Here is a 12,158-nt window from a genome sequence, read left to right on the forward strand (position 1 = left end):
ACAAAATTACTGAGGAGTTTTTAAGCTGCTATTCATCCTGAAAAACCTACTCACCATTGATTTTAATTTTTTCTTTATTCACTTTTTTCACAATTCTAAAGAATGTCAGTACTTCAACAAATGCCACCAAAAAGTAAAATCACCAATAAAACACACATCTCAGTGACATATTCGTGTCTGCATTTGTGTGGCTTTCATGGACCATTTGCTACAACCTAGTTTTGCTGTGACAGTAGCATTAGATGTCAACACAGACCATTACTAACTCCATAAGGAAAGTGATTGACCACGGTAGTGCTACTGGCATCTGATAAGCCGATGTTCATGAGAATGCACATGTGCTCAATCAACATTGCTGACATTTGGTACAAAGTCATTAGGCTCTCGTGAATGGAAAACTTGGCACACAATGGTCTCCTCCTGTTCAGCAAAAACATCCACTTGGTTTCATCAAACACTATCTTCTGGGCAACAAAAGAAAAGAAGAAAACTATGGAAACAGCCAGCACCTGAATAGTACAGCACCTTACTGCCTGCCTGCCTGTGGCTTACAGTGAGATCTAAAAGAAATTTGGATCTTGCAGTTAGGAAGACTCCAAAGATGCTACAAACTGACAACCCTTCAGGATGCTGAAGTCTTCATTAGCAGTACATTCAGTGGGTTAAAAAAAATGCCAAGTCAGGGCTATGGCACACGCCTGTAATTCCAGTGGCTTGGGAGGCTGATACAGGAGGATTGCAAGTTCAGAGCCAGCTTCAGGCACACAAGGCGCTTAGCAATTCAGTGAGACCCTGTCTCTAAAAAAATACAAATAGGGCTGGGGATGTAGCTCAATGGTCGAGTGCCCCTGAGTTCAATTCCCCTCAAAAATGCCAAACTGTGTATAAAGAGCAATATAAACCCTTTAGGAATTCTATAAGGATGTCAGATTAGTTAGTTCATCCAAAACCAAACTGCCTAATAATTAACTAAAAAATTGTTTACCTGCATATTTCCGCCTTTTACAAAATATGGGCGTCGATTTGACCCAAAAAGAAAAGTTTGAAAAAATAAAATTGATTTTTATAACCATCCTGGTAGATGTCAAGTGACATCTGGTAGTTTGGATTACATTTTCTCTATGACTAAAGATTGTTGAATATCTTTTCATGTGCTCATTGGACATTTATATCTTCTTTGAAGAAATGTCCATTCAAATTCTAGTCGAACTTTTAAATTGTCTTTTTAAATCTCCCTTCTTATTGTTAGGTTGTAAGAGTCCTTTATAAAATCTACATACAAATTTTCATAAAATATGTAATCTGTAAATATTTTTTCCAGTTGTATAGGTTGTCTTTATTGGTAGTCTTTTTTAGAGCATAATTTTTTTTTTAAAGTTTTTGAACGGGTGGTACTGGAGATTGAACCCAGGACCTTGCACATACTATACAAGTGCTCTACCACTGAGCTACATCCCCAGCCCTTTTAATTTTTTTTTTTTATTTGAGACAGAATTTCACTAAGTTGCCCAAGTTAACCTTAAATTTGCAATACTCCTTCGTCAGTCTCCTGAATAGCTGAGATTACAGCTGTGTGCCACCACACCTGGCTAAAAATTTTAAAATTTGATGAAGTCCAATTCATTTATTTTTTTCTTTTGTCACTTGTACTTTCCCCATCACATCTAAAAAAACAAAACAAAACAAAAAAAAAACAATGCTTAATCCAAGATAATAAAGATTTATGCCCATAATATCTTCTAAAACATGATAAAAATTATCCTTTTTTATTCTTGCATTGCTGAATCCAATTTGCCTACCTTTCTTTGAGGATTTTTGTGTCCACATTCATGAGAGATATTTGTCTGTCGTTTTTTTGTTTGTTTTGTGGTAGTGGGTATTGAACCCAGAGTTGCACTACCACTGACCTAAATGCCCGGCTCTTTTATTCTGAGACAGCTTCTCCCTAAATTGCCAACACTGGCTTCAATCTTGTGATCCTCCTGCCTTGGCCTCCCAAGTTACTAGGACTAAAGGCAAGTACCACCATACCCAGTTGTTTCTAGGTTTTTTTTCTTTTCCTTGAATTTTCTTTAGTGATAGCATCAGAATAATGTTAGCCTCATAAAATTGAAATGGAAATTGATCTCTCCCTTTTTTGGGAAATTTTCATGAATTTGGTATTATCTCATTCATTACAACACACATTACTAAATGTTTGATAGAATTTATCAGTGCAGCTGCTAGGACTGGAATTTTCTTTGGGGGAAGATTTTTAACTGCAGATCCAATTCCTTTAACACAGGGCTACTCAGATGATATGTTTTTAAAATGTTTTTTATTAGTGCATTGTAGTTATATGTAATATTGGGATTCATTTTGACTTAATCATACACGTGTGGAATATGTGCTCCATTTTAGTCCTAGTACTTCCTCTTTCCCTCCCCTTCTCCCTTCTCCTTATTTTCCTTCCTTTACTCTACTGATCTTCCTTCAATTTATTTGTTATTCTTTAATTGGTGCTTTATAGACGTATATAAAATCAGAAATCATTGTAGTATATTCACATAGCATAATTTAGCCAATTTCATTCTGCAGTTCCTCCCTTTTCCAGTCCTGCTCCCTCCCCCTCTTTTATTCAGATTATCTTCATCCCCTTGGGTGAGCGAGCGTTCATAATTTGTGTCTTTTGAAGAATATAGCCATTTAATTTAAATGATTGAGTTTATGTAAAGTTGTTTGTCAAATTCTCTTATTTTTCTTTGAACATCTACAAGATTTGTAATGATATCCTTTCTTTCATTTCTGATAGTAGTCATTTATCTTTTGTCTTTTCATTTTTTATCATCTAGCTAAATGATTATCAATTTCATTGATTTGTTTCCCAAAGAAGAAGAATTCATTTTCATTTGATTTTCTCTCTTCAATTTAATTGATTTTCTCTCTTCAATTTAATTGATTTTGTCCTTTTCCTTTGGATTTAATTTTATTTTACTAGTATCCTATAGTGGAAGGTGGATCATGATTTGAGTTTAGTATTTTCTATTATAAATACTTTATGCTATAAATTTCTTTCCACAAATTTAGCTGCATCCTCCAAATTGTGATATGCTGGATTTAGATTTTCACTCAATTCAACACAGTTTCTCATTTCCCTTGAGATGTTTTGTTTAATTACTTAAATATTTGTGGAGATTTTCCAGATATTTTTTGTTATTAACTTATAGCTTAATTCTGGGTTAGAGAACATATTTTGCATGCTTTCAAATCTTTTAAGCTTGTTGAAATTTGTTTCAAGGCCCAGAATATGGTCCATTTTGGTAAATAGTACAAGTGTACTTAAAAAAAATGTGTACCTGCTACTAAAGGGTAAAATTTTCATAAATATTAACTACATTGTCTTGATTGTCAGTGTCATACAGAACTTCATGTCCTTACAGATCTCCTACCTTTTCTATTGATTACTGAGAGAGCAGAGTTTTCATCTACTGTAACTATGGACTTGTCTGGTTCCTCTTTCAGTTCTGTCAGCTTCTGTACTATATATTCTGAAGTCCTCTTATAAGGTGGATACATACTGTGGATTGCCAAGCTTTCTTTGTGAATTGACCCCTTTATCATGATGGAACATTCCTCTTTTTCTTTTTTTTTAATAATTGATTTTTTAATGTAGATGGACACAATACATTTTTATTTATTTATATATTTTCATGTGGTGCTGAGGATTGAACCCAGTGCCTTACATGTGTGAGGCAAGTGCTCTACCACTGAATACAGCCCCAGCCCCACACGCCTCTTCTTCCATAGCAAGATTCCTTATTCTGAAATCTACTTTGTCTAGTATTAATATAACCACACTCACTTTCTTTTAATTAGTAATTTTATGGTATACCTTTTCTATCCTTTTTTTTTTCTAATCTAGTTATGTCTTATATTTAAGGTTGATTTCTTATAGACAAAAAATAGCTGTTTTTCTTTTTTATCCCATTTGACTCTGACTTTTTTTTTAAAGATGGACACACAATATCTTTGTTTATTCATTTATTTTTTACATGGTGCTCAGGCTCAAACCCAGTGCCTCACACATGTGAGGCAAGTGCTCTACAACTGAGCTACAGGCCCAGCCCCTGACTCTGACTTTTAATTGCGGTGCTTTGGCCACTTAAATTTCATGTAATTATTGATGTTTATTATTTCTTCACTAGTAATTATTATTGCTAATAAATATCATAGGCACATCAAGTAAAAAAATCTTTTTTAACAAACAACTGATAACATTTAGACTTTAGGGGTAGGGGTTATGGTTCAGTGGTAGAGCACTTGCCTAGCACACATGAGGCACTGGGTTCAATCCTCAACACAACATAAAAATAAAATAAAGGTACTGTGTTCACCTACAACTAAAAAATATGTATTTAAAAATTAGACTTTATTTCCTCATTTTGGCTTCAAAACAATGCCTTAATGTAGGTATTAATATTAGCATTTAATTTGATATAAGTTAACAGGAAAGATAGGATATATATCTCAATTTAATAACTGAAGAATTAAAAAACTTTAAGGCTGGAATAGAGCTATGTCTGAAGTGTTAGACCTATTTTAGCCTAGATCTGTAGATAAAAATAGTATTGTTAAACATTCATTATTGCCATTTGATCCACAGAACAAACCTAAGCACTAGGTAGTGAAAGCATGACAGATGATGAAAATGAGGTTCATCAAAGTGAGTTGTTGAAGGACACAGACCTGGTAAATGAACAACCCATGTCTGAACCCAGAATTTTGACCTCATGCTAAGAAGACAAAAACTAGACGTGGTTAATAGAATTTAAGACCCGGGAGGTCAAAGCCACCTGCAGTAACTTGAGGATCAAAAGTTTTAACTACTAATTGCTTAATGGTATTGGTTTAAAACCCAAGTGAAGTAAATTCTCAATATAAACTCACATTTCCTACAAAGCAACTAATCTACATAGTAAGGAATATACATTTATATTGCCACAAAATAACCTGATAATTTAAGTATTCCAAGTAACTTATGTTAACCTTCTTAGTTGATAAACAGCAACAAAATTGCTAAATTGACCATTAGCTATGCACAGATGATATAGTGCATAACAAATACTATGTGTATGTACAACAATAAATACAGTTAGATTTCAGAAAGGGAGGTCTAAAGAACTATAAGTTATTCTCACCAAACACTTTCTCTTTCAAGATATAAACTCAGATATGCTTTCTTACCATAATATTGTAGTTGACATTAATAGTCTCATCTTCCCTGGGGACACTCATGTGAATGGGTTTAACATCATTCTTTCCTTTCCTTACTACATCATAGATGGGATTTCGAGGTTGCTGACTTTGTAGAATTTTTTTCAGTTGCTTTTCCAGAAGTTGTGGAGCATCGTTAATCACTTCAAAAACTCCAAAATCCACATTAAATCTTATTGCCTCTGAAAATGTCTGCAATATAAATGTGTGGAAATTTTTTTTAAAAAAAATTAAACCCAGAAACTGTCTTTAAGAAGACTTGGTGTTTATACATATGCGTGTGCACTTAGTTTTGTATTCTTAATCATCTCCTTCTCCCATTAGGAGCTTGGAAATCCCTTGGCTAGAGATGAGGGGATCCACCAAGTCCTTCCTTACCAATGACTTGAGATAAGTGACAGGGTATGATGTGGTAGAAGTTCCCTTTGTATAAACATTTTATTTTTGTTATTCTTTGAAACTAAAGAAAAATGAAGCAATCTCATCCTCTAAGAAGGGGGTGGATTCGCAGGGAAGAATGAGTAAAGGAAGAAGAAATAAGGCTCCCATTATCTCTTTTATCCCCAGGAGCCATGAAAGCTAACAATCTCCCATTTCTAAAAGAGAAAATTAAGGACAATATGTTCTTCATTAAAATTATTTCAACACCATTCCTCTCGCTGTAACCAAAAAAAAAAAAAAAAAAAAGAGTGAAAGAGAATAACACTGTTGAGCTTTTCTCAATAACTACTAAATGCTGACAGCTTTTATTTAAAGTTAGCCAGTTAATATACAATAGTCATGAGTCTTTGAAAGCCAACTTGACAATAAATAGCTCTATGACTTTGGGTAAATCATTAAACATCTTGAGTTCTTTATTTCCATAACAAGTGAATTGGTGCATTAGTCAAGTCTTGTCCCATTTTGCTCTCTAAATCCAGAGACAGGTCCCTTGTTCATGATATTCATTTATTTTAGGGTACCTTCAATAAACTGACTACTCATTTTTTTCTAGTTCCGAGTATCCACAGAATATGCAGTTAGCCAAATGGTAGAACCATTAAACTCTTCCCCATGGACTAGTAAGTGTCCTAAGTACAGCATTAATTCTTACAAGTTTTACTAAGGAATTACCGGATACACTAGTTATACTTTAATAAGTAACAAAATGTCACTGGAAAATTGGAGCTAGAAAAATTTACGTATATTTGTATGTGTTTACATTTATATAGAGATGTAAAATAATATCATGTTTCTAAAGTCTGACTGTCTTCCCTTCTAAGGAATTTAAAGTTCATGAACAGGGCTGGGGTTGTGGCTCAGTGGTAGAGCACTTGCCTGGCATGTTTGAGGCACTGGGTTCTATCCTTAGCACCACATAAAAACAAATAAAATAAAGGTACTGTGTTCATCTACCACTAAAAAAAAATAATAATAATTAAATGTTAAAAAAAATAAAGTACATGATGAACAAACAGAGCTCAAGAAGATTATTGGTCCACGGTCCAAAAAGCCTCAAAGCCAAGCCTTACCTCCAAAATGACAAGCCTGGCTCAATGAATAAGTATGAATAAATCGTGTATTAGAATGTGTATAAGAATGTGTATAAGAATGCATTAATAAGTATATATATTTTATTGGTTGCCTAGCATCTTTCAAATATGGAGATTCAAACAGGCACCACCTTATCTGAATGTGAAATATTATTCCTGAATTATGCTATTAATTGACTGAAGAGATAAAAGAGTGTTGATATCATAGACTGGATTTATCTAGCTAGAGAAGGAAACGAATTAAACTCAGTAGTAAAGAGACATCACAGATCATCGGGATGAGAGAAATGGAAGAGTAAATGTGAAAGACCTGGAAAAGATTTTTTTCCTAGGTCCGAGTATCCACAGAACAAGTGAATCAGCTTGACCTTTGTTGTTTTCCTTTCTTTTTTCTGCTTTCTACCCTCAGACCTGGTAGCAGAACACAAAGCTATGATGGTTTAAAGTACAGAATGCCAACTAGTCAGGTCAATAGATAAAGAAAAAAATTCTACTAATCAAGTAAAAAAAAAAAAATGCTCAAGTAAAAAGCATTAGAGGGACTGTGGCACTCTGAGCCCCTCAGTAACCAATCTTACTTAGCAGTACTAAATAGTTAAGGTACAGTGGCAGAAATAACAGGGGAGAAAAAAATCTACTGTTCACTGGCCATCTACCCTGTGCAGGTATGTGATGGACACCTTAACAGCACTCCAAGTCCTTCCACATTCCTGAGATAGGTCTTTACAGAAAACTAATGCTCAAGATGGCTAAGTGATATGATAACCCATAGATTCAGACCCACGAAGTGATAGATTAGCGCTTTGGAAATAAGCCTGTCTGGTTCCAAAGAACCTTTCTTTACTGCATTGCTTCACAGACAATAAAACTAACACGTCCTGACCACTTTTTCAATGCCAGGCACTGTGCTAAGTAATAACCCTAGATAGTTAAGAGGATTCCCAGTGTTTGGATTCCAAAGCCTATGCCTCCCTTTACTTTGGGATTACTAGTAAAGGCACAGAAGCATAAAGCAACATGGTGGGTGTGGGTGACTTGAAACAGTTCAACACAGTTGGAAAAGAACTAGAATAGCGAGAGGTAGAAAAGTTTAAGGAATAGAGGAAAGAGACCTGAGGCACATAAGGTAGATAGGACCAGATCATAAAAGTCTTTGCATGCTATTTTAAGAAGTAAAGCCCTTTTTTTTGATCCTCTGGGAAATAAGGAGGCATGACTAAATCCTAAGTAGGGCAGTAACATAGTTACTAATGGTTTGTGTTTTAGTAAGTTTTCTGAGGTAGCAATCTAGAGGATGTATTGTCTCATTGCCAGCTCATGAGCCAGGAAGCTAGACTGCTTCCACCAGATGACAGAGTGACTGTTGTAACAACTAGGTTTAGGGTAGTAATTATTAACTGTCCAATACAAAGCAAAACTATGGCTGAGAAAGGTTAAATGACCCCTTCATGGTGTATCAGCAAGTTCTATAAGTTCTACAGAACTCTGGATTGATAACTATGAAACAGATTTAACCGAGGGAATTTTAATTAGGCCTTAGGGTGAGTGCTGCAGACCAGCTCACTCAGGATCTATTCCAAACTCCTGAAATGCTAGGCCTGGGAAACTAAAAACTATATTTTCAGGACTTCATGTAAGTATGGATTCATGTGTGATTCAGGTTTTACTACTTATATGCTCTTAAGGTTTGGATACGAGGTGTTCTAAGTTGTTCTTGGTGTTTTGGTCACAGTGATGAAAAGCTAACTAAAAAATAAATTGGTACTAAGAAGGGGGGCATTGTTGCTATGAATAAATTGGCCAGGTGGTTCAGAAGTCTTTGGAAATGTTTTGTGGGAGGAGTTTGGAAAAGTTCAGAGATGTAGGCTGGAGAAGCCTGAGAATGTTGGAATGGTGGAGCATGATGGGTGATTCTAGTGGAGCTCAGAAGACCAAAATGTACATAGGAATGTAGATAATAAAAATTGTGTTCATGACATTTCAGAAAACAAGGGTTATATTGGGAATTGAACTAAAGGCTGTTTGTGTTACATTCTGGCAAAGAAGTTGACCTACAGTTTTTCCCATGTCCTGAGACTTTCTGTGAGGTTTAATCTAAAGGAGATGGGCAATTAATATGGTTGGGAAAATTTCAAGGCAGCACAGCATTTAGGCAGTGGCATGAATGATGATGGATTCATTTAGCCAGGTTTACTGGGACCAGAAAACAGAAGGATTTTTAAAACTTGCAGTTTGTCCAGAAAGTGCACGTAAAAGTGGGGCCAAGGATGGTGTGCTTGTTAAAGAGATTACAGCCACTAAAGAGATGCTAAATACTTTGCATAGAAACAATGGAAAAAATGCTTTGAGGGCATCCTTGGCCATACACATCACAGGTTCAAGGATATAAAAGTAAAATAAGACCATGGGAGCATCCTGCTTGCACAGGGGGACCTAGGAAGTTGTTTCACTGTGCTCAGCCACTCAGGCACTCAGAGGCAGCTGCAGTTATGATCCCAGGGGCCCAATTACCACTTAAGCTGGCAGCAGACCTTAGCATTGTCCATGTGGTGCTAGTTCTTCAGGAATGCAGAATACTGGAGTTAGGGGTCATGGAGGCTTCCATTGAGATTTCGAGGGAAGGCCTGGGAGGCTAGGCAAAGTGTAGCAGGGTTGAAATCCCCATGGGCTGCCCCTGAAAGGGTAGTACATGAAGTTGTGAAGGTGAAACTTAAATGAGAATGGAGACCCCAGGAATTAAGAGGTGCCAGTAATGTAGACTGTCTGCTGAGAAAAACTGTGGCTACAGAGAAAGCCAAGCTAAACAGAGAGGCGATGAGTGCTGAAGCCAGAAAGGCTGAAGAGGCAGGGCTGACCAAGCCCTTTGGAGAACACATCTCTTTACCATGTGCACCAGACACCAGATGTGGAGCTACTGAACTTTTTTGCCCAGCTGGGTTTCAGTCTTGGTTTGATCCCATCCCTTTTCTGTATGCTCCTACTCCTCTCCTTTGGAAAGGGAATGTTCACTCTGTGCCATTGTATACTGGATATATGTCACTTGCTTTTTATTTTTATAGTGGCTCATAGCCAAGAGTTTGCCTTGAGTCTCAGATGAGACTTTGGATTTGGACTTTTAAGTAATGCTGGAACTATTGCCTATGGAGACTCTTGGAGTTGTTCTAAAGGTATCTTGCAATGTGAGATAGACAATAGCTTCTGGGGGCCAGGGGTGGAGTATTATGGTTTGGATATGGGGTGTCCCCAAAGGCTCCAGTGTTAATGTGGGAATATTTAGAAGTGAAATTATTGGATTGAGGGCTGTAACTAAATCAGTCCATCCTAGTTTGAATGGACTAGCTGGGTGGTAACTGTAGGCAGATGGAGCATGTCTGGAGGAGGTGGATCACTAGTGGCATGCCTGGAAGGGTGCTTCTTCTCTGTGATCCCTCCCTGCTCCTCTCTGCTACCTGGCTGCCATGATGTGCAGCCTCACCTTGGGTCTGGAGGAAAAGAGTCAGCCATTTATGAACTGAAACCTCTGAAACAGTGAGCTCCAAATAATCTTTCCCACCTCTAAGTTGTTCTCATCAGGTACTTGCTTGGTCACAGTATGGGAAGCTAACTAACACATATGGGCCCACAAAAATATCTGAATACTGATCCTAGGTAAGTGGTGAAAGAGGAGAGGTATATATCCATTCTTAGAGAGAAAAACTAAAGCATGTAGTGGGTTTTTTTTTTTTTTTGGCAAATTCCAAAAGGGAAATATGTCCAAAAGGACAATATTAGAATTTTATGTCTGGTTTAGTTATTGTTCTTTAAAAAAGATTTGACTAAACCAGAAACTATCCAGAGAAGAAAAAGTAGAATGATTAAATGGAAGAAATGTTGGGCAAACTACTTTGCCTTTCTGAAACATCATAAAAGGGGAGGAGGGACTTCAAATGGATAATCCCCAGGTGCCTTCCACATCTGATACTCTGTCAGTCCAAGATGACTGTCCGTGATAAAAAGATTCTGTATCTTCTCTTCTCTAGCAGTATCACCCAACTCCACCATTCTTTTAATTCATTCATTTATTCAATAAGAATTTATTGAATCCTTGTTAAATAAAATATGATAGATGATATATTGCTATATTGAAGAAACCAATACAGAGCATCCTCCACAAAATTCTAAAATGACATGGTTTATATCTCAGAGCACACACAGTTTAACTGAGGAAGAAAGATGAGTAAATACACTAGATAAAGACACACTCTCCAAGCCAGCATGTAAGGTGAAATCATATTTAGTCAAAATTACCCCCCTGAAATCTTTGAAAGCACCCATAAAATATAATGTTACCTTAAACACTGTTCTCAAATTGATCAGTTTTCCTCTGTTCAGTTAAGAACAAGATAAGGTGGAATGTTTGAGTTTAAAACTCATGTTGTGCAAAAATGTTATGTTTAACACTAGAATTGCCCTTGGCAGGAGATGATTATACTATCAAGAGGAAGGAAGAACAAGACCCATGAGGGAATGACAGATTCTCCTCTTCCATCTCACATCCTCTCCAGGACACACATTCATAAATTGGTACAACAATCAAGCTTATTCTCAATCTTTAAATCATCCATGCTGCCTCTGCTAAGCATGAACAGTTCAATTTGCACAGTAATGCATTATATTGCAATACCACTTTAAAACATAGAAAGCACAACTGAAGCAATACAGAGTGGTGTGGTGGCTCATAAGGATTCATTTAGCTATCTTTTGTAAACTAAGGAAGAGGTGTGGAGAAAGCGGGATGCTAGAGTTGGGTCCTGAAGAAAGAATGGACATTCCTTAGTAGAAGAGAGGGAAGGAAATTTGACAAAAGGAGGAGTCAATGCATCCAAATACAGGAGCACAAAACAACAGGCACTTCCTGTGAACCACAAGCAGGTGACATTGTGGAAGTTTAGTATGTGAAGGGAGAACACCAGGAGAGAAGCCTGGAGAGGAAGACAGGGGACTAGCTCATCAAGGAGCTGCACTGTGGTTCTCTGAGGTCCCTTGACCAGCAGCATCAGCATCACCTAGGAAACTGTGAGAAATGCAAATTCTGGGGCTTCTCCCTAAAATTGGAAACTGGGATGGGGCCCAGCATTCTTAGCTTTAAGAAGCTCTTGGTTAATTCTAATGCACACCCACACTTAAAAACCATTGCTTTAGAATGACAAGGCACTACTGAGGAGTTTTTAGCTGAACAGAGGCAGATTTCAGGTTAAGACAAACTCCAGAGCCAACTATCTGTTCCCTCATGCTGTTACCTGTACTCACCTACGTGAGGGTGCCTGCTGTCTATGTTCTGTACACAGGAGAAAGAACTCTGTGCTTCATTATCACTCAAATTCTTGTGTCTGC

General features: G+C 36.9%; 1 protein-coding gene across 1 annotated transcript in view; it reads right to left on the minus strand.

Annotated features, from left to right (window-relative positions):
* The window catches only part of Rgs22 (regulator of G protein signaling 22), a 114,191-nt gene extending 103,902 nt beyond the window's left edge, over window positions 1-10,289 (minus strand). The window contains exons 1-2 of the mRNA XM_077105565.1: window positions 10,261-10,289; window positions 5,224-5,500 (exon numbers count right to left, since the gene is read on the minus strand). Of these exons, the coding sequence (XP_076961680.1) occupies window positions 5,224-5,500; window positions 10,261-10,289 (306 nt within the window). The remainder of the gene's footprint in view (window positions 1-5,223; window positions 5,501-10,260) is intronic.
* Window positions 10,290-12,158: the final 1,869 nt, after the last annotated feature.

The sequence above is a fragment of the Callospermophilus lateralis genome, chromosome 16 (assembly GCF_048772815.1).
Source record: "Callospermophilus lateralis isolate mCalLat2 chromosome 16, mCalLat2.hap1, whole genome shotgun sequence".
Lineage (NCBI taxonomy): Eukaryota > Metazoa > Chordata > Mammalia > Rodentia > Sciuridae > Callospermophilus > Callospermophilus lateralis.